This window comes from Plasmodium sp. gorilla clade G2 (assembly GCF_900097015.1).
Source record: "Plasmodium sp. gorilla clade G2 genome assembly, chromosome: 11".
Lineage (NCBI taxonomy): Eukaryota > Apicomplexa > Aconoidasida > Haemosporida > Plasmodiidae > Plasmodium > Plasmodium adleri (nom. inval.).
The window spans coordinates 500,001-524,897 of NC_041703.1; the positions used below are offsets into that span (position 1 = coordinate 500,001).

Below are 24,897 nucleotides of genomic sequence, written 5' to 3' on the forward strand. Positions count from 1 at the left end.
TAACTCGTTTTACATAAAGGGACAAATTATTCATTATAAAAAATAATATAAACATACACATAATTAAAAAAATATAAACCAAAAAAGAAAAAAAAATATTATATATATATATATTATGTGTAAGGCAAAGGAAAAATAAGTAACGATGGATTTTAAAAATCTTCCATATATATATTATCAAATATATATAGAAATTTCCTATTTTTTTAACAAATAATTTTCTTCATTAACAGATAACAAAATTAGAACAAACAATAACAAACGAACATACAAATAATAAAGTATTTGGATATATATATAAAAAAAAAGAAGCAAATATAAACATACGTATATAAAACACATATATATGAACACCTAATTTCAATGCATTTATAAAATTCTTTCTATGTTTTTGAGGTATTTTCTTATTTTATATATAATCGTTATCTTATAAAATGTTCCCAAGATATTATTATTTATGATAGTCCCTCTTTTATAATATTATTAATAAATTTATTCAATTAATGGGATGAATGCATCAGTACCTAATCCACATCTTCTCATTAATCCAGATTCATCAGTTTCAATATTTATGAAACCTCTTTCTCCCCATTGTTGTCCCCATGAGTTTTTAATTATGTAATAATAATGTTTTTCTCCTTTTTTTGTTAATGGATCAACAATTTCTTTCATACCAAAACCAACAAGCATAACGGCGTGGTTTAATTCTTCACCACATTCACCATCAAAAATACCTTCTTTGTAAAAAGCGAAATCATCTGATACAGCTACACTAATACTGATTGGTCCTAAGAATCTAAGAGCTTCTTTTAATTTATTGTCTGGGACAGCTAAATAATTTTTGATTCCATATTTTTCAGCACATCTGTCTATATTACATAAATTTGGAGCATCACTGACATATGGATAATCACCATCTGGACATATACCTCCAAGTTCAATCATATCTTCAAAAGCGTTATTAATGAGTCCTCCATTACAACCATAATTTTTAAATGAACAATCTACTAATTCTTGTTCACTTAAAGTTATTAATTTATTTTTTCTGATAGCATATTGTGATTCTACAGAACCTATACTACTGAAGGCCCAGCATGATCCACAATTTTTTTGGTCTTTTACAGGTGTTACACCACTGTGTAATCTCCAATCATAAGCGGCATGGTCGAAGTTTTCTTCTCCTCTATATTTTTTTATAACTTCTTCATAATTCATTACATCTAATAAATATTTAGAACTCTTTAATGGTTGTGAAGATCTTAAGCTAAGATATTTACTTTTAAATTCATGATAAGTTAAATCAGCAAATTTATTTAATTCTTTTTTATATAAACTGTTTTTATTATTGTTATGCATATTTACTTTGTTTGCATTTTGTAAGAATACTTGAAATCTTTCTTTCATTTCATCTGGAGAATTGTATTGTTTGTTGTTAGTTTTTATGAACATATAGAATTGGTTTATATGATCTGCATTATTCATTAAGAATTTATTATCAAAAAAATTTATAAAATAATCTTTATTATATATAAAATTATTAGCTGGGGTGTTTTCTTTAAATAAGCTAAGGCCTTTAAAATCAGCGTTGTTGTAGCTTTTACTGTCGTTGTATTTACTTATGTCATTCTTTTTGTTATCATAGAATGATATAGCTTCATCAATTTTGGAGACAATAAATTTCTTGCCATTTGGGCTTTTTAACAAGCTATTTATTATGTAGTCATCATTATTGTTTTCAACTGATGAGTTTTTGAATAAATCAGTTTTTCTACCATTTGGAGAAAAATAAAATAAAACAAAACTAACAATTGAAAGTACTGATAATGAAGCAATAACTAACAATGATTTTTTGTTCTTTAATACTTTTCTATCAACATATCTGTCGACAAATCTTTCTCCTTGTTGAGAAATTACCTCATTGGGAGCATAATCCATGTGGTAATCCATTTTTCAACAAAAAAAAAATATATAAATATAAATAAAAATAAAAAAAAAAAAAAAAAATTAATTAAATGAATAAATATAAAGTATATATATATAATATATATATATATATATATATATATATATATATATATATATATATATATCTAATTTAGTATATTTATATACAATAAAGGTATAGTTTACACTTTTATGTTTAATTTACACAATATGTTATTACTACAAAGTAAAATACACAAATTTCTTAATTCTATATTTTAATTCGTACAAATGTAATACGTTCTATGTATAAATAAATATATATAAATATATATTTTTTTTTTTTTCTATTCTTATGTTTGATACAATATATTTTATATTATATCGTAATTATAAAAATATAATAAATTCTTAAATAAAAAATATATATTTTTTATATATATATATATATAAATTTTTTTTTTTTTTTTTATTTATTATTAAAAAAAAAAATTTATTATAAAATATTTATATATATATATATACACTTATAAAATTAAGAGATTTATATATTATTATAGAAAACACATAAATGTAATAGAATCAAAAAAAAAAAATAATAAATAAAAATATATATATATATATATATAATATAATACATTTTAAAAAACTCATCGATGTTGTTTTTCTTTTTTTATTTTTCCTTTTTTCCTATATGCTTGTAAGTTTATATATTATTATTTATAATATATATATATAATAACCATATGGATAAGGGTTAAAAAATAAAAAAAGAAAACAAGAAAAAATTATGGCACTATTTATTTTTTTATGAATAGGGCAAAATCACTATATATTCCTTTCATTGTTTAAAAACACATATATTATTTATAGGTATTTATTAGTAATATGATATTTTTGTTATATTATATATTTATATGAAATATTTTACACTAAAAAAATATGCTATAATAAAATGAGCTTAAATTTAGAAAACAATATATATAACAATTTATAATGTAATATTTAGAAAAAACATGTTTTTTTTAATATATATTTATTAAATATAAATATAAATAAATATATATATATATATAATAAATTATAACTAGTGAAGTTTCTATATATATTTATATATTTTTTGAGTTATATCTTTTTTCATAGTGCATAATATTTATGTACGTATCACATATATTTTTGTTCTTTAGAGAAAAGTTCAAAATAAATATATAAAATAAATATTCACTATAAAAATAAAAATCACGCATTTGAAGAAAATATAATATTTTATAAGTATTAATAATAATATATATTTATATAAATGATATATTTTTAGGACCATGCGCATTTACTAGATATAAATATATATATAATATTTATAATATATATATAATATAATAAATGTATTATATTATATATATAATATATTTATATATATATTTTTTTTTTTCCCTTTTAATTTTATAATAAATTATTATAAACATGAATCTTCTTTTATATTTTTAAGTTTTTCTTTTTTTTTATTTTCCCATATAAATTAATATAAAAATTATATGAAGCCGATCAGTTGTTATATATAATATATACTTACGAAATAGAAAAAAAAAAAAAAAAAAAAAAATCCAAGCCGATTATTTTTTTTAGTGCTGTTTCTACTTTATAAATATAGTTATAATTATATTTGTTATATGTAATTGAATATATAAATTACTTTTATATATATATTTTTTATTTATATATATTATATATTTATTTATATTAATTAATTTTTCAGTTATTTTGATTTATTATGAAAAATATTATTTATATAAACAGCTTTACAAGAAAAAAAAAAAAAAAAAAAAAAAAAACACATAAATAAATAATAATATAAATTAGGATAAAAAAAATAAAAAACTCTATAAATTAAAATTTGCATAAATATATAATAAATATAATATTTATAATATTATTATCTCAAATTACATACGATATAGTTTTATTTTGTTATAATAAAAAAGTATATAAACTTATTTTATATTTTTTTTTTTTTTATCATGTTATAATTTTTTAATTAAATAATTTAAAAAATCTTTATGAATATAAAAAAGAAGCGAGTGTAAAACTCAGTTGATATATAAATATATATATATATATATATATATAATAATATATTTGTGAAAACAAAATGAGAATAAAAGAAAAAGATATATAATGTATATATATAATAGATATATAATATGAAAGGTATTTAAAAAAAGAAAAAATATATACATATAATATATATATATATATATATATATATAACTTAAAATACACGTTCGTGAAAATAAAAAATGACGGATTGTTTATATGTATCAATATGATATAATATATATATATTATATACAAATATATAATATTTTTTTTTCCTTTTGGTTAATTCTGTGTCCTGGGTCTTTATCATTTATATATGTAAAAAAAAAAATATATATTTCTATTTTTTCCCTGCCCAATATCAAATAATTTAGAGAACATTATTATAGCCTCATAATGTAAAAAAAAAATATATACTAAACATTTTTGTTGAATTATATGAAAGGAGTATTATATATATATATATATATATATATATTATTAATTATTGAAAAAAAAAAAAAAAATTAAAATATAAGAAATAAAAAAATATAAGTAATATATTTGACATGTTTTATTCCTTATTTTTTGTAGATTTTTTTTTAAAAAGACTTTTAAGTCTCTCAGTAAAAGATTTTTTCGTGTTTAATTTTTTATCATCATCCTTATCTGCTCCCTTATTCTTTGCATTGGAAACATTTTTATCATTTGATTTTGCTTTATTATTAGCATCTGTTTTTTTGTTATCTTTATTTATTGATTGTTGTTCTGTAGCCGCATTTTTTTGATTATCATCCTTTTTAATTGAAGCTTGAGTGTCTTGTTTTTGTTGTTGTGAGACTTGATCTTCTCTTTTTTCTTTAAATGGATCTGTAGGTGGTCTATTCAATTTTTGTTTCTCTGCAGGTGTTAATACTTTTTGAGCATTAGAAGCATTGTTATTGTTAATATTATTTTTTCTTGCATTATCATTAGGAGTATTATTACTTGCTACATTTGCTGCTGTTTTAACAGTACCTTCTCCTCCGGCTGTTCTTTTAAAATTATCTGTTTCTTTTACATTATTATTAACACTTTTATTAGTATTTGTAACAGTTTGTGGTTTGCTAGGAGAGCTACTACTATTGTTAGTAGTTCCTGTATTATTCATTCTTGTATCACTATGAGTGTTAGGTTTTGTTTGTGTTTCATTGTTAAATTTTTTATTATTCAAATTATTATTTGCAGTATTATTAGGAGTACTACTACTTTTTGTGTTATCATAATTATTATAAGCTACATTACTACGTTGTTGATATTTATCTATACCAGATTTTGCCATGCCACTATTTGCAGTATTTGCATGGCTCGTTGTATTATTACTACTTGGACTACTTCTAACAGGAGCATTATTACTTGGTTTCGCTGTGGTCGCAGGTTTTCTATTATTTGCATTTGCGTTGTATGCTCTGTTATCATATTTACGGTTATTATTATAATTTGCATTTGCCATTTTGTTCAAGTGTAAATAAAAAAATATTCAAAATGATGGAACAGAATATATTATGTATATAAATATAACAACTTAATTATAATTTGGTGAAAAAAAAAAATGTAATAATATAATGAATAGATATTTACATATATATATATAATATATTATATATATTGACAAAGCATGCGTTTTCAATATATATATAAATATATATATATATATATATATATATATATATATATATATAATTTCATATACTTATATATATATATATATTTTTACTATATATACAAAAGAAAAATATTTATATGTATAAATTGGCCGAGGCGTCAATGTAAAAAACAACATACAATGTTCTTTTTTATTTTTTTTTATAAATTAAAACAATTATTTATTTACTTTGAAATTTATTCAAAATTTTAATAAATAAACTTTTATTATAAAAAATAAAAACATAAATATAAAATAAAAATAAAAATAAAAAAAAAAAAAAAAAAAAAAAATCATTAGTTATATATATATAATAATAATAATAATAATAATAATTTTGTAGTCGCTACCACCATTTTATTAAAAAAAAAAAAAAAAAAAACAAAAAAGATACTCTTTTTTTTTGTTCTAATTTTTACAATCAATTTTTTATAAAAAAAGTTGAATTTTTCATTTTTTTTTTTTTTTTTTTTTTTTTATATATTTAGATCCAGAAAAATATAATAATATATATATTTTTAACTTAAATAAAAATAAAAAATATATATATTAAAAATATTTAAAAATTTAATAAAAAAATAGAAAAATTCTCTTTCAACAAATGTAGTCGTAAAAAAAAATATTTAATAATAATAAAAAAAAAAAAGAAAAAAAAAAAATTTAATTAAATAAATATATTTATATATATATAATATATATGTAAATAATATTTATATAAAATATAATATTTATAAAAATATATAAAAATATTTTTTTAATAAAAATTTTATAAAAAATAATAAAAATATAAAATTTAAATATTATAAATTTATAGAAAATGATATTTTTTATTTTATATATAAAATAAATGAAACAAAATTATTATTGATAATATTATTTTATATATTATTAATATATTTATTTTAATGTATTTTTATAAAAAAAAAAAAAAAAAAAAAAGGAATATTTTATTTATTATATTTTATTATATATAAGAATTATTTTTTCATATATGCGCATTAAAAAAAGAAGAAAAAATACCAGACGACTATTTTATTTATTTTTTTAAAGAACATTTTCAGATCTATAGAAAAAATAAAATATATATAATGGTCTGTTTTGTATTTATTATGTATATATATAATAATAATATGTCATTATTATTTAATATATTATATTTATTATTACTTATTATAATATATATATATAACATATATTTTAATTTTATATATATCTATATATAATATTTATTTTAGATATAATAACTATAAAAAAAAATACAGCTAACCAGAATTAGCAAAAATAAAAAAAGATTACAGATCATGAAAAAAGAATATAATTTTTAGATATTTATATTATATATATAATAAATAAATAATATAATATATAATACTACTTTTATTTTTTTCATACCATTATTTTATTTATATATTGTATTATTTAATATTATTTTGAGCACTCAAAAAAATAAATTATTTTATACTATAAAAAATATATTATTTTTTAATGCAGCATACAAAAAAGTATTTAATATTTAAATATACATATTATATATATATATATAATATATATTATTTATATATAAATAATATTATTATATTTATGAGACCCTATTATTTTTTAATTAACTTTTTTTTTTTTTTTTTTTTATAAGAAGAAATATAAATTTTTATAATTTTTTATTTTTATATCAAATTTTCAGTTTTTGTGGTCATTGAAAAAAAATTCCTTTTTTTTTTTTTCCTCCCTATGATTTAAAAAAAAAAAATAAAAAAAAAAAAAGAATATATTTTCTTCTAATATATATATGATTATATATTTATTATATATAGAACTTACAATTATAAATAAATATATATTATATATATGGATTATATAGATTTTCTAAAAAGTATTTAAATTCTTCCAATTTTCATTCTTTTATAATTATATATTTATATAATAAATAAATATAGAATATATTTTTGGTAGCATTATTTAATTATATTATACATATATAAAATAATTAATATATATGAATATATCTGTATTTTGTTTAAAAAACAGAACAAATGAAAAACAAAATTTTAGTTATATTTCGATATAGATTATAAAAAGTATAAAAAAAGGAATAATATCTGAATTTTACATAAATATTATAATTATTTTCAATAAATAAATAATTATATTATTATATATATATATATATATAATATGTATACTTTTATATTTATATAATAATAATGTCTGCACGTTTTTAAAAAAAAATTATATAATGTATAAAAAAAAAAAAAAAATTCTTCTTAAGTATTTTATTCCGCAATTTATATGTTGAAAAAAAAAAAAAAAAAAAAAATGGTAATAATAAAAAATACATATAATATAATTGTGATAATATATAAATTAATATAATATCACAATATATAATATATATAATATATATATATATATAATATTACAATTATGCAATATGTGTTGTATATAAATGTATAATTATTTCTTTTATAATATTTTATTTATTCTGATTTTCATTTTCTTTCACCCCTATTTAATAAAATATAATATTTTAAAACTTCTTTCGGTATATAATAAAAAAAAAAATGTAAAAATGAAAATTTTTCGAATATTTTATTCCAATAAAAAAAAAAAAAAAATTACAACCTTTGTCTATCTTTTTTTCACCAAATAATTTCTTTAAATGTATATTATACAACAATTGTATATTTTCTTCTTTGTTTTTATATATATATGTTTTTTTTTTTTTTTAACAAATTATAAAAAAGAATCCTGTTCGACCACATGAATAATTATTTGGCATTTTTCTTTATAACAATTTTAAGTTTATTTATTTATATATCTTATATATGTAAGTGAAACAAAAAAAAATAAAATAAAATAAAATAAACATAAATATAAATATAAAATGAACATAAAAATAAAATAAACATTAAAATAAAAGACACATAAAAACATTTCTTTATAATTCACTACGTATTTATTATTTCCTTATAGATACCATACAAAATGCATATCTAAATAATTATAGTAACATAGTTAGGCTTCTATTAATTGTATTTAGCATTCCATTTTTTATTTGTTATTATTGGTCTTTTGTTAAATGTTCAATTGTTAATCCAGGATATGTTGACGACACATGGGAAAGTAATATTTTTTTATCATTTCATATTTTATTTATTTTTCAAATATGTATAAATAAATAAAAATATATATATAAATGTATATATATATATATTTTTTTTTAAAGTCAATGCTGAAGAAAATAACATTCCAATAGAAAAGAGAAAAATAAGAAATTACGTTCCCAATAAATATACGATATGTGACAAATGTGATTTTTTGGTAAGACCAGAGAGAGCTCATCACTGCAGGGTTAGTTTTTAAAATGATGTTAAATGTGTTATCATCACAAAAATAAAATAAATAAATATATATCTCATGTATTAATTTATTATTAATATATTTTTTTATTAATCACATAAATATATAAATTTAACCATTTATTATTTTCTTCAATTTATTTATTTAATTATTCATATATTCTTCAGATTTGTAATAAGTGCATATTAAAAATGGATCACCACTGTCCATGGATAGGCACTTGCGTAGGAGAAAAAAATTTGAAGTTTTTTTTCTTATTCTTAATCTATGGTTTCTTTACTGCAACATATATTTCTATAACTGTCATACCCATCTTTATTAATGCTCTTTGTACCAAGGAAATACACGAAGTAAAACTTAAAAATAAAATAAAATAAGAGAATAAGACAAAAAAAAAAAAAAAAAAAAAAAAAAAAAATCACCTATAATTCTCTTTTACAAAAATATATTTTAATTTTTTTTTATTTTTCTAGAATTCAGATAAAATAAACCACATTACTCTTTTGATTAGTAATAAGAAAAATATATACTATTACATGTACATAAATAAATAAATATATATATATATATATATATATATATATTTTTTATCATTTTAGCTATCTGTACTGCATTAACTTTAACCTTGGCATTACTTTTCGTAATTTCTCCCATCTCAAAAAAAAAAAAAAAAAAAATACACACATATAATTTAAATATTTTTCATCAATAATTATAATTTGTTCGTTATCTCTTTTAGATGAATTGTCAATATATATATTTTATCTCAAAAAATATTACAGCTATAGAATCGTCCTACAGTGACATGGTATTTTAAAAATACAAAAAAAAAAATATATATATATATATAAATACAAGTATATAACCCTTTGAATTTTATTTAATCTTTTTTGTGTGTAGAATCCTTATGACCTGGGAACATACAATAATTGGAAAGCGGTTTGAAATATAATAAGATTACTCATTGATAAATAAATATATATATATATGTTTATATATTTGTATTTTTCTTAATTATTTCATTTTATTTTATTTCCATATCTATTTAAGGTTTTTGATGAATTCACATGGAAGTGGTTTTTTCCTCTCAATGTAGAATGTGCTCAAAAGACAAGTATATTTGAAAATAAGTTCCATACCGTTATAACAATATATCTACATATTATTATGTTACATAATTTCTTATTTTATTTTTACACATTCTTAGATTATTTATACCCACTGAATGATAAGTACATGAATATTATTAATACTGATATGAACGATTTTCTTTTAGATAATCATAATGCAAATATAAAAGAAGATGGAGATTAATTTTATAAGAATGTATAGGAATATGTTCTAAACAAATTCCATATGTTTCTACATATATATGTCTATTTTTTTTTTTTTTTTTTTTTTGTGATTGCAAATTTAACATTCCAATATTTTCCTTATGAATAATAATAAAAATATATATATATGTATGTATTATTTTTGTTTATTATTTATTATTTTTTCCTTATTATTAATCTTATTTATAATAAAACATATTACGAACAGTCATTTTGTCTAATAATTTCTTATTTTATTATACTATTTCATGATAAGAAAAAAAAAAATATATTATATCTATATGTATATATATATAGATATTCATATGAATTATTGAGATAAAATCTTAGTTATGTTAAGATTTACGTATGAATTTATAAAAAAAAAAAAAAAGAAAAAATATATGTATATATATATGTTTGTTTCCGCTTATAGGTGTATAAACAGATTCATCTATTACTTATGATAAAGTATCACAAAAAAAAAATTTTTATAAGACATATTTTCATAAGATGCAGATTTGCTAAATAATATTTAAAATTTAAAAACTAAAATGAAAAAAAAAAAAAAATAAAATAAATTAAAATATACAAATATATAAATAAATATATATATATATATATATATATATATATATAAACGTTGAAACAAAAAAAAAGAGAAAAAAAGAGAAAAAAAGAAAAAAAAAAGTATATAGTGTATATATATTTTTTATATACTCCATACAAATTTTATAATTCAAACAACTTGGAAATGGTTTATCACATAATTTTATAATTATGTTTATAGTATTTATAAATCATCAAAAATCATATTTTCAGCGTCGTCTTCTTCTTTATCTCTAATATTGTTATCACTTTCGTTTATATTCTTTATTTCATCTTGAATATAATCTTCGTCAAATCCTTTATTTTCTAATTCATGTGATAATAATTCATGAGAGTCGGTTGATAGTAGAGCTAACATCTTGGTTAATGTCTCATCTAGAAAAAAAAAAATGAACAATTAATTGTAATGTATATATATATATATATATATATATATATATATATATATATATACATATATATTTTAAATAATACACATATAGGATAATACATATATTTTCATTTACCTATTAATCCGTTTTGGGGCTCGCATATCTCCTTAAGATGAGATTTTTTTTCCTCAGTTAAGAATTTCAAGTGCACTAAATATTGTAATACCATTTTACCTTTCATATTTAGAGTATTAAATTGTAAGTTATATAAATCCATTACTCCATTAGAATTTTCATCTGAGCATTTATATAACATATCTGTTATATGTAGAAGAGTACAAACTGAGATAATTTTCAATGGGCTTGATTTTTTACTTTTTTTCTCAGTATAATGAAAATAAGAATTAATTCTTTGAGCTGTTGCCTTATAATATGTACTAATATTAGCCTTAATTAAATTACCTAATGAACCAATAATAGATGAACTTGGTTTCTTTACATTTTCATAATTAAAAGGTACAGATGATACCTTACCACCAATTCTCATAATTTTTGTGCAATGTTTAAAAACTTTGGATTTTTTTATATTTTCTAATGTTTTAACATAGTCTTTGTTTTCACTATATCTTTTATTCATAACTAATAATTCATCTATTAATCCTAAATATGCATGATCTTTATCTTCTTCAAACCCTAACATATTTTGATAATATTTCCATTGTTGTATAAGTATAGGAGCACCTGAACATAATACATTTAATTCTACATTAGTTTTATAATCAACAACTGATCCATATTCATCAGGAGATAACCACTTTATAAACATGATTGCCATACGTTGTGCTAATTCTTTTGATGATATACTTATAATTAAATCTTTGAGTGCACATTTTCCTTCGGTATGTTTTATTATAGGTGGTAACCTACTATATGAAACACCAATTTTTCTTAATATTTTTATTTTTATATCTTTTAATGATTGATTTAATATATCCTTTTTTATACCTAAGGTTTCATAAAATTTAGAATCTTCATAAAAAGACATCTCGGTTAATATTTTAAACATGGTTGATAATATTTTATCATATACTTCTAATGATATTAAATTTTTATTCTTATTTAATTCTTTGATATTTATATTTAACTTTTCTAATGCTTCCATAAATAAGTTACCACTGTCTTTACTATCTTTTAATTTTAATAAACCATCTATTCCATTCTTTGCACTTTCCATTATTTCCATTATTATTCTTTCTCTTAAAGATACATGCAATCCTTTCCCTTTAAAACTATCGATTCCGTTTTTATCAAAGTTCTGTTGCATACTTGAATATGTATCATCAAGTCCGTCGCTAGATAACGTATCACTATCGTATTTATCATTCTGCACTTTATTATTATTCATATTTTTATTATAAGCTCGTAAATTTGAATGTTCTCCTTTTGTATCACTGTTGCTACTTTCATCCGTGTTCATTGTCATATATGTAGCATCATTATTTTCTTGTCCATGTGTATATTGTCCTCCTACTGGTGTAGTCATATGTTCGTGATGTGTTTGAGTGGGTACATGTTGCCCTCCTACTGGTGTAATGATATGTCCCTGATGTGTTTGAGGTGGTACGTGTTCCCCTACTATATGTGTAGGTGTTACATCTTCTTTGTTTGCAGTACCTTCTTTTTCTCCTTCTAATGGTGTAATGATGGGACCTTCTTTATTTTCTGTATTATTGTGTTCTCCTTCAACAGATGTGTTTATAGAACCTTCATTGTGCGCATGATTATCATCCTCGTTTGGAAAACTTACAATTGGTTGTGATTCATTTGAGGGAATGTTATTTTTTATTCCTTGGAATGGAACAACAGCCAGTTTGTCATTTGGATGAACTTCGGTATTTTGATCATGGGCATGTTGTTCATTTGTTGAGGTGGTAGCATTTTCACTATGGGTAGCTTCATTTGTTGGATTGGTAACATGTTCATTATGTGTAGCTTCATGTGTTGGGGTGGTAGCATGTTTATTATGGGTAGGTACATTTGTTGGATTGCTGACATGTTCATTATGTGTAGCTTCATGTGTTGGGGTGGTAACATGTTCATTATGTGTAGCTTCATTTGTTAAGGTGGTAGCATGTTCACTATGGGTAGATTCATTTGTTAAGTTGGTAGCATTTTCACTATGGATAGCTTCATTTTTTGTAGTGGTTGCATGTTCATTATGGGTAGTTTCATTTGTTGAGGTGGTAGCATTTTCACTATGGGTAGGTTCATTTTTTGTAGTGGTTGCATTTTCACTATGGGTAGGTTCATTTGTTGGAGTGGTTGCATTTTCACTATGGGTAGGTTCATTTATTTGTTCATGATTATGTTCACCCATGTGTGATTCAATAGGATGGTTAGTTGTGTGTTCATTTATATGTTGTTCATTAGAATTTGCAGTTTGTTCTAATTGTGGGACATTTTTATCTGCATTTTCATTTATAATATTATTATTAATATTTTGGTTTTTATTTATATCATATGAATGATGATTTATGTTATTATGTTGTCCCTCTATTTTATTTTCTGCAGTATTTTTTTCATGTTCATTATGATCATTTATTTTAACTTCATTTGTATTTTGATTAGTTAGTGGTTCGGTATGTTGAATAGTTTCTGGGTTATTTCCCTTTGTTTGATTATTTTCTTCGTGTTTTATTATATTATTTGTATCATTTGATTTATCTAATTTGTTTATATTTGAATTATCTATAGTATTACTACTTGTGTCGTTTGGAGTATGAGATACGGTTGTATCGTTATTATTTTGTTGTTCACTAATATTTTGTGCTATATTATTATTTTGTTGTTCATTATTATTTTGTTGATTAGTAGTTATATTTTCTTGTAATGGTTTCGTATTATTAATTTCTTCATTTTGTGTTATATTTGATTGTACATCTGTTGGTTCATTTTTCTGAGTTTCTTCTGTATTGTTAACAGGTGTTGCTTGAAAAAAGGAATAATTAGCATCTCCATAATTTCCTAAAAAAAAAAAAAAAAAAAAAAAAGATAAAAAAAAAAAAAATATTTTTATATAATTACCAATTAGAGTATTATAATATGTATATGTGTTATATTACATGTTAGACAATTAACATACATGTATTTATAAATTAATTTACACATTAAAATAGCAGCATGTATATATATATATATATTTAATTTTTGATACCTTTAAATGGTTTAACTATATCAATAAATGTGAAAAGAACTAGAAAAATACATAAAAAAAATCTAACACTAGACATTATTTTCTTATATGTAATTTAAAATAGAAACATTTTTTTTTTTTTTTTCTTTTTCCTAAAATATAAATAAATATATATATATATATATATATGTATAAATATATATATATTATTAAAACAATATGTTTGATAATATTCAGTTTGTTATATCTACAACCATCGTACTAAATTAAATCGCTTATAAATTAATTATATAATATATATATTATATATGTGTATATATGTTAATATATACCTCATTGTATATATTATACATACATTATGATTATTCTAATTTTTTTTTCATATTTTCTTTTTTTATTATTTAAAAGTTTCAAAATATAAATCAAACAAAAATATATATATATATATATATATTATCATAAAAAATAACAAAATGCATCGAAGTGCATACAAAATATTTACATAAAAAGAAAAAATAAGGTCATAAGAAAGCATATAAATATATTTACATATATTTTGATAAATATTATGTTGTACTTTCCGTCCTTCACATTGTCCATAATATATATTACACAAAAAAAAAAAAAAAGAAAAAAAATTCAGACATTCTTCATAATTGATATTAAAAAAAATATATACATATATATATATATATATATATATATATATATATATATATGTAAAAACAATTAAAAAATATATATTTTTCTTTCCATATAATACCAACAAATTTTTATTTTTTTTAAAAATTAGTTAAAAAAAAAAAAAAAAGATGGTTACATAAACATAGGTAATAAATAAAGAGGCGAGGCGTATATTAAAATATATAGGAATTTTAAAATGATAAATTTAAAAATTAAAATATAAAATTTAAAAAAATATAATAAAATTTTTAAAATTATACATATATATATGTATATATATATATATACATATATATGTATGTATGTGTGAACAAAAAAAAAAAATTTAATAAATATTTAGTTGAAAATTTTTAAAGAATTAAATGTTCAACAAAATGTTTGACTATAGCAGATTCTTCAGAACATATTCTTGGATGTGCAATGATTTGTACATGCGCATTAGAATATATAGGTATAGCTATAGAATATCTTTGAATCGGTAATCTATTTAAACAATAAAATAATACTTCATAATATAAAAGTTCTGGATTTTTAAAAAATTTTTCTAATAATTCATCACTTGATATTGTATAAATATAAAATAATATTTGTTTATATTGTTTTTTATCATATTTTGTTATACCTTTTAATAAATCATTTCTTTTTAATTTATTTCTTTTTATATATTCTTCTTTTTTTTTATTACTTTTAAATTCTACATATTTACTATTTTCATCAATAATATAATTTTTATTTTTTTTTTTTGATTCATGTTGTTTACATGATAAAAGGTTATTAGGAGGGTATATATCATTTTCTTCAGATGAGGAATGAAAAAATTCGCTAATATAATCATATTCTTCATTCTGATCATCATCAAATGGTATATAAGTTTGTTCATGTTGATTTATATTATTACTTTCATTTATCTTATCACTTCCTTTTGTATCCTTTAATAATTTTTCATTAAAATATGTATCCATTAATTTTTTAAATTTTTCTTTACCCCATGAATTTTTTTCTTCCACATTATAATTTTTCATAACAAGACTTTCATCTTCCAATTTGTTATTCATATGAATGTCCTTTTTATTCTCTATATTATTATTTGCACTACCATTTGTTTCAGTACTGCTTTTTGAATTTTTTTTTTTTTTATCTTCATTGTTACTATTCTTGGAAGGGTATAAGAAACTATAATTTTTGATCATGTTGATTGTATTTTGTATAGAGAACAATTTATTTGTTTCAATTTTTTTTTTTTTTTTTTTTTTTAAATTGTTATCTAATGTTTTGATATCATTAATTATTTTACTTTTTAAACAATCAAAAAATAATTTCTCAAAATCTTTATACTCACCAAACTTTGTTCTCTTTTCATCAATCGAATTTATATTTGTCATATAAATATTATTCTTATGGACAACTAATTTATTTTTATTATTAACAAGTGTGATATTATTTTCAATTTTATTTTCATTCATTTTATAATTTATAACATTTTTATTTATAACTTGTTTATTTGTAGCATCCTTTATATTTATATCATTTTTTATATTTATATTCTTAGTTTTGTCATCACATATATTTATTTTATCTTCATGATTAGAAATTAAAGTTCCACATGTATAAGTAATTTTATCACATTTGATATTATTATTATTATTATATATATCATCCTTGCTACTAATAGAATTTTTATTTGAACAATTACTATTTTCAGATACGGTAAATGTATAATTATCATTATTATGAATCATGCTTTTATTCTCATTTATTATATGTTCTTTCTCATTTTTATCCATATACATACACTCAAAGCTTTTAGTTTTTTCTATTTTATCATATAATAAGGGTTCATCACAATTTGACGTATTACACATATGGCTATTGTTACCATTACATACATCTATAATATTATGATGAGTATGCTCATTTTCTTTTTTATTTTCTCTTGTATCATTTTTTCCATATTCCATTTTATTATCTATATTATCTATATTATCTGTATTATCTGTATTATTCATATCAGACCTACATACCAAAGTGGACATATTTTTATTTTCTTTCATTTTTTCTATAAACATATCATGATATGTATGTGATTTATAATAAGAACCCTGCTCATATTTATCATTAATATCTTTTTTATTTTCATTAAATCCATCGATATGTTGCATATACATTTTATCATGTAAAATATTTCTCTCGATTTGATCAATCTTTTTATTTTTACCTTGTTTTTTTGTACTTGATATATTTTTTCTGAAGTGTATAGGCATCATCTGAGTATTTATATCATGAGGAAATATATGTCCCTTCAAATTTAAATTATTTTCTACATTTCTTTTATTTACATATGGAGGAGTATATAATAAATAATTGCTATTATTCTCACACTTATTATTATCGTATATAATTACAGATTGGACTATATTATTATTACTATTACTATTATTATTATTATTATTATTATTATTTGTAATATCACTATCATTTGTATTATCCATATGATTATTATTTCCAACATTCGAATAACAACCTTGTTGACCATCTTCCTTTTTATCTTTCTTCTCTACAATATTATTAGTACCATCAGAATAAACATTTTTATCATTATTTATATTTTTATTGAATTCATTGTGCACACCCTTGAACTTATCCACACCAACATTGGAATAATAATTTGAAAACAAATTAAACTTTTTTGTGTTAGTAGAAGATAATAATTTACGAGAAGATATTATTGTTTGTAACATCTGATCAAGAAATTTACTCTGCTCCTTTCTCTTATTCAATAAATAATTAGGGTTTTTTAAATCTTGATAGAAATAAAAAAAAAGTAATTTCTTCTTTCTCATATACAAATGAACAACAGAAAATATGTTTATAGGTATTTCAGGGACATTCTTTGCCTGTTCTATAATAAATAATATTAACTCCTCATTAAATAAAGTATATGGTAATATTAAAGATGTTCTTATACCCACTAACCAATCTGATTGTGTGTTTCCATAAAATATTATATTTTCAAATTTTTTAAGAATATTTATACTTTCAACACTAGCTATTTTTAATAATAACGTTGTTTTATTATTTAAATCATCAATAGTATGAGCACCTAGATAAGTTGATAAAACTTTCATAATAGCCATATTTTCATGTACACCTATATGTGGACATGCAAATGTAATAAAATTTATTAATTTCTTATTTTTAAATATTTTCTTTCTATTCAAATTTAATAAAACAGAACGGTTTAATATACCTCCTAATGAATGACCAATCATAGAAATGTTTATTTTATCATTAATTATTTTAAATAAACAATTTAACTCAGTACATATTCTCTCTGTTCCTACATCTACACCTTCGAATGTGTGTCCTTGATTACTATATGTAATATATACAAATACATGAGGATATTTAGTTAATAAAGAATTAAAAATATTTTGAAAATCATGTACACTTGCTGTTAATCCATGTTGAAAAATAAAATAATGTGGATTCTTAAGTTTCATATGATATTTCTCTTTACATTCAGTACAATGACAACATTTTGTATTAAAAAAACAACAACAACGATAACATTGTTTTATATATTCAAATGATTTGACATTATTATATAGACATATTGGAAAAGGCTTCTTTTCAGTTTCATTAAGACAATAAAATTGCTTTATATGATTTAAGTTGTTTTTATATTTATTATATATTTTTTTGTCTTTAGAAATATATTCCTCTTTATATTTATTATCATAGAAAATATCATTATTGTCATCATTATTTATTTCTTCCTCATTTAAATATATCTTCATTTCTTCATCATATTCATTTTTCATTTTCTTATTCTTTTTCTTTTCTTTTTTTTCTCTTAATAATATCGTGCACGAACTACATCTTTTTAAAGCACCATAAGACATAAAGGATTTATCATTATTTCTTCCTTCATATTCCATTCTAGAATTTTCAAAATAACGTCCACTACTATAACGATTTATAATTTGTGATGGAACCGTTTTATTTTCTATTTGATTATTGAATGAGTTATATATATTGTAGTTAAGTAGATAATTTCTATAGACCTTATTATTTAAAGAATTTTCTTTTTTTTTGTTTTTTTTTTTTTTTATTTTATTATTCATATGAAGTTCATTAAAATATTTTGAATATACTATTGAATCACTTAATCTTTTGGATTTCCAAAAAGGAATAGAACTATAACTACTATGACTAGCATTTTTTTTATATGGTCTATGATATGTTGGTAAGGTACTATTATTTCTTCTCCTACTTAAAAAATTATTCTTTTTGTTTTCTTCATACATTACATTTTCACTAAATAAATCATCATTTTTATTATTAATTTTATTTGAATCATTTGTTAATTGTTTCTTATTAGTATATTTTCCTAGATATAATTGTTCAACATATTTGTTATTATTACTATAATTTTTAGAATAATTAATATTATTCTCCATATTGTTATGATCCCTTTTATTTTCATCCATATAATATTCATCATTTTTATTTAACATACTTTCTGACGATGACAAAACTTTTTTAAAATTAAATAAATCTGTGCTTCCAGAATTGCCTACATTGTTACTATCATAGAATGTTTTCTTAGTTCTTCTAGTTCGTTTTATAGTAACCTGAGTATCTCCAACATTATTCTTATTATTATTATCATAATTATCATTATTATCATTATTGTTGTTGTTATTATATAATTCCTTTCGCATATTTAAATAATTACTATAATCCAAATTTGTATTCTTCATATTAATATTTAAAGTAGTATCATCACTTATAAGACTACAAGTACTATTGGATTGATCAGATTTATATATTTCTTCCTCTTCATATTCATCATATTTTTTACTATTGTGTGCACTTTTTTTACTATATTTTTTAAATAAATATTTTTCTTCTTTAATTATATTATTTAGTTTTATTTCATGTAAAGTGTTATAATCTAATTGGGTAATCATAAATCTAGCAAATTCATATGGTATACTCATCATAGAACTGGTATCAAAATAAGTATCCTCATCATAAATTAAATCATATACATGTTCATGAATTTTTTCTTTATAAATTTGTTTTTCTAATATTTCATTTAATATATGTAAAGAACAAAACCAACAAAAATTTTTTATCCAGTCATTTTTTTTGGAACAATTACATTCATTATTAATAATTTCTTCATTCTTCTTAAATTCATCTTTTAATTCGATTTTACATAATTCATTATTCTTACATTCTTTATTAACACACTTATTATTTCTAGGATTAGAAACTAAACGTTTCTTCTCTAATAATATATTATTTACATTATTATTTTGATTAGTACCTTTAAATAAATTTAAAAGAACATTTTTATTACTATTAAAAAAATGTGCACTCCTCTTAGCTTCTTTTTCATCATCTACGTTTTCCAAAATATCAAAAAAACTGCGGCTCCCAGAAAAAATTGATTCACTTCGAAAATTTAAATTTTTCTCTCTCATTTCATCTTGTCATTTCTTATATATAATTGGTTTATTATATATATAAATAAATATATATATATATATATATTTATCTATTTATTCATTTAACATTAACAAAAAAAAAAAATAAATAAACTATCTTCAAAAGTAAAATTTATATATATATATTATACACTCATATGTGTATCATGCATACACATTATTGTATGCATAAATATATTTATATATGGACAAATTTTAAAAAATAAAATAAAATAAAATAAAATAAAACTGATTTTAAAGCATACTTAAATTAATACAAATTATATTATATTATTACTTAAAAATATTTTTCAAAATTTTATTCTCATATTATTATTATATATATATATATATGTGAATAGTCCAATAATTTTTTTTTACTTATTTATTAAAAAAAATTAAAATAAAATAAAATTGGTACTTTTTTTTTTTTTTTTATTTTTATCTTTTAGCATATGATCATTTTATATATACGAATCCTTCATATATATAAGTATCAAGTTTCTCTTCTCACATATATATATAATATATATAATATATATATATATTATATATATTTTTATAATGAATAGTTAAAATAAAACATTTACATGAATCATATATACATATAATATTTTGTGTGTGTAAAAAAAAAAAATAAAAATAATTATATATATGTATAATATATATATTATATATATATTTAATACATAAATAAAAAATAATATGCACTATATATAATATATATTATTTTATTTTATCATAAAAAAATATAATATATATTTATATCGAATAATCATTATTAATTAATAAATAAATAATTCTCTCATAAATAGTATATATATTTACAAAAAAACTCATATATATATTTTTAATTTTTTCAAAAAAGTTTAATTTTAAAAATTTCTTAATATTCATTTAAAAAAAAAAAAAAAAAAAAAAAAAAAAAAAAATAAATAAATAAAATAATGAAGGAAAATTTTATTTTGTATATATATATATATATATATATGTTCTTACATTTAATTTAATTATTTTTGTATTTATTTATATATTTTCCATAATTTCTATTTTCTTTTTTTATTTTATAAACCTGTGATGAACATACATATATAATAATATATACATTAGCATAACCCTCATTATTATATTATAAAAATTGTTATAAATAAAAAAATTATAATATACTTATAAATATTATATATATAAACATAAAACAAACCAAAAACAAGAGGGTGGAGAGAATAATAATAAACCATATATATATATATATATAATGGTCTTTAAATATTATTTTATTTTATTTTTTTTTTTTTTGCATTTAATCAATTTATATTTAATATTTAAATATCATATATTTACGTTTCATTAATAAAATATGAAAAAATATATTTTATTGTAAAAAGATTTACACATGTTGTATACTCTTTATATTAATTCTTAAATTATAAACACATCCACAATTATATAAATCAATATATATATATATATATATATATATATGAGCATATTGTGGAAAATTTTATATTTATCATAACCAACAATACTTATCAACTTTTATTTTATTAATTTTTTTTTTTTTTTTTTTTTTTTTCATTTATTCTTATTTCTAGCTAGATGTTATTTAAAAATTTAAAAGTTTTCAACTACTTATAAGGAAAAAAAAAAAAGAAAAGAAATTCATCCGTCATATAAAAAAAAATCCTTAAAATATAATATTTCATTCAACAAAATTATATATATAATTATTTTATATATATATATAATTATAAAAAAGGAAAAAAAAATTAATACAAATAAATAAATGTGTACAGGTCAAATGACCAAATGAGATATCATGTTATATAATGTGTATAATAAGAACGGGGAAGAAAATAAAATGAGAAAAAAAAAAAAAAAATTAAAAATTGATAAAATAAATATATATATAAATAAATAAAGTAAAACAAATCAATAAATAATCTAATAAATTAATATTATATATGCCATTATTTATAATCATATATACATGTTTATTTTTTTCTTATTTTCCTTCTTCCCCTCATACACAACATATTAATGTACATAAACCAAAAAAAAAAAAAAAAAAAAAAAAAAAAAAAAAAAAAAAAAAAAAAATTTTGAACCCTAAAGTTGAACACTTATGAATATTTGTAATTTTTAACCTTCTCATAAAAATATTGTTGAAAAGCCGTATGTGGCAATAATTCTGGATGGAAAACTGTTCCTAAGCAATTATTTTGTTCAACGGCTACAAAAAAAAAATATTAATAAATAAATAAATAAATAAATAAATATATATATATATATATATATATATATATATGAACATATATACACTTATATAGTAATAATAAAGATATGTAGATTTATAAGAATATATATTTTTTATATAATCACGAAAAAAAAATCTGGTGTGTTATCAAAAAATTCCTTACCTGCTATAATATTTGAGCCATATAATTCATGTGAAAAGGTAGCAATTACTTTTACCTTGAAAAAAAAATAAAAAAAATTAAATAAAGTCAAAAAAAAAAAAAAAAAATATAGATAACACTAAAATGTTATATATATATATATATATATATATTTATTTTTATTGTTTTATTTTTTTTTATTTGTACTTCATCTGATAATATTTCTCTTATATAAGGAGCCCTTATACAGGCTGCTGTTAATCCTTCCTTAAAAGCACTACTATCAGAGATGATGTTTAATGAGCAAATAAAACTATCATTCTGTAAATATAAAAAATGAAAGGTAAATATATAAATAAATAAATTAGTCATATATATAAACATATATATGTCATTTATTTATTCCTCTCACCTGTGATCCATAAAAATTTCTACATATAGTTATGTCCAATCCTCCAAAAGAAAATTTATTTCCGAAATTACTATAAAGTTTTATATTTTCAACATTCTTAGATAAGAGAATACAACCTATATGATTTATAAAAAGGGAAGTCATCATATGAATAATGTGTCTACATATATATATATATAATAAACATATATATGTATATTTTTTTTTTTTTTTTTTTCTTCTCAATATATTATAGTAGTCTTATTTTTGTACCTGCACAAGTGCCCCAAATTGGCTTTTTTAATACATGAATGAAATGTAATAAGGCCTAAGATAAAAAAAATAAATAAATAAATATATATATATATATATATATATATATATATGTGCATATAATTATTTTAAAAGAATAATGGATTATCATTATCATTGTCATTTTCTTTAATTTTTTATTTTTTTTTTTGTTCTTTTCATTAAATCATTACATTATATAAAGTATCATTTTCATAAGCACAACATCGTCGCACAGTGGTAGATTCTCCTCCAGGAATTACAAGCCCGTCACATAGTCCCAAATCGTTTACATTTCTTACCTAACAATTTAAAGAAATAATAAAAATATACATATATATATATATATATATATATATATGTGTTGTTTTATTTTTATTATCATACTTGGATTATATTTAATGACGGTATTTGTAATTTGATAAAATGATTTATATGTGGTTCAAAATCACCTTGTAGTGATAGTACCCCTATAGTTATTTCTGACATTTTTTTAAAAGAAACAAAAAAAAAAAGAGAAAAAAAAAGAAAAAAAAAGAAAAAAAAAGAAAAAAAAAGAAAAAAAAAGAAAGGAGTATAAATGCACCTATTCTATTTTAAATTATAAAAAAATAAAATATTATTAAAAAGGAATATCTTATGTACAAATAAATATATATATAATATATATATTTTTATTTATTTAAAAAAATACATGTAAAAATAAAATATATTTATAAAATAACAATTTAATATTTTATTATTCGAAATAATTTTGTGACGTTGCTTTTTTTTATTGTTTTGTACAATATATATAAAAAAAAAAAAAAAAAGGAAAAAACGTTAACGGGATATGTGGATATAAAAAAAAAATAAGTTTAAAAAAAAGAATAATTATATTCTACATATTAAGAAAAAGAAAGTATGATATTAATAAAAATTAATAAATACAAGAAAATACATTTTATTTTCTAAAATATATCTAGTGTAAAGAAATTATAAATTTATATTTTATTATTTCAACATACGTAGAAAATAATATAAAATAATATAATCAAAAATTATATATATATAATATAAATAATATATATATATATTTTTTTTATGTATACTTCATAAATTATGTATAATATATATA

The 24,897-nt window shown here is 18.8% G+C and overlaps 6 protein-coding genes across 6 annotated transcripts; 1 reads left to right on the forward strand and 5 right to left on the reverse strand.

Annotated features, from left to right (window-relative positions):
• Positions 1 to 492: 492 nt before the first annotated feature.
• Positions 493 to 1,947, reverse strand: PADL01_1113800 (falcipain 2; the record flags this gene model as incomplete). The annotated part of the gene is made up of 1 exon (XM_028682595.1): positions 493 to 1,947. One exon carries the CDS (start codon positions 1,945 to 1,947, stop codon positions 493 to 495), a length of 1,455 nt encoding a protein of 484 aa, XP_028538857.1.
• Positions 1,948 to 4,570: 2,623 nt separating this feature from the next.
• PADL01_1113900 (conserved Plasmodium protein, unknown function) lies at positions 4,571 to 5,488 on the reverse strand (the record flags this gene model as incomplete). Its single annotated transcript, XM_028682596.1, has 1 exon — positions 4,571 to 5,488. One exon carries the CDS (start codon positions 5,486 to 5,488, stop codon positions 4,571 to 4,573), a length of 918 nt encoding a protein of 305 aa, XP_028538858.1.
• A 2,949-nt stretch (positions 5,489 to 8,437) lies between these two features.
• On the forward strand, positions 8,438 to 10,351 carry PADL01_1114000 (palmitoyltransferase, putative; the record flags this gene model as incomplete). The annotated part of the gene is made up of 10 exons (XM_028682597.1): positions 8,438 to 8,504; positions 8,651 to 8,800; positions 8,904 to 9,028; positions 9,205 to 9,387; positions 9,511 to 9,547; positions 9,637 to 9,677; positions 9,777 to 9,845; positions 9,938 to 9,976; positions 10,088 to 10,151; positions 10,245 to 10,351. The coding sequence occupies 10 exons, from the start codon at positions 8,438 to 8,440 to the stop codon at positions 10,349 to 10,351; spliced, it is 882 nt and encodes a 293-aa protein (XP_028538859.1).
• A 792-nt stretch (positions 10,352 to 11,143) lies between these two features.
• PADL01_1114100 (rhoptry neck protein 4) lies at positions 11,144 to 14,620 on the reverse strand (the record flags this gene model as incomplete). Its single annotated transcript, XM_028682598.1, has 3 exons — positions 11,144 to 11,334; positions 11,466 to 14,354; positions 14,545 to 14,620. The coding sequence occupies 3 exons, from the start codon at positions 14,618 to 14,620 to the stop codon at positions 11,144 to 11,146; spliced, it is 3,156 nt and encodes a 1,051-aa protein (XP_028538860.1).
• Positions 14,621 to 15,557: 937 nt separating this feature from the next.
• On the reverse strand, positions 15,558 to 20,699 carry PADL01_1114200 (serine esterase, putative; the record flags this gene model as incomplete). Its single annotated transcript, XM_028682599.1, has 1 exon — positions 15,558 to 20,699. One exon carries the CDS (start codon positions 20,697 to 20,699, stop codon positions 15,558 to 15,560), a length of 5,142 nt encoding a protein of 1,713 aa, XP_028538861.1.
• Positions 20,700 to 22,822: 2,123 nt separating this feature from the next.
• PADL01_1114300 (pyridoxine biosynthesis protein PDX2) lies at positions 22,823 to 24,269 on the reverse strand (the record flags this gene model as incomplete). Its single annotated transcript, XM_028682600.1, has 7 exons — positions 22,823 to 22,932; positions 23,120 to 23,174; positions 23,306 to 23,419; positions 23,511 to 23,626; positions 23,763 to 23,817; positions 23,975 to 24,082; positions 24,168 to 24,269. The coding sequence occupies 7 exons, from the start codon at positions 24,267 to 24,269 to the stop codon at positions 22,823 to 22,825; spliced, it is 660 nt and encodes a 219-aa protein (XP_028538862.1).
• Between the last annotated feature and the right edge of the window lie 628 nt (positions 24,270 to 24,897).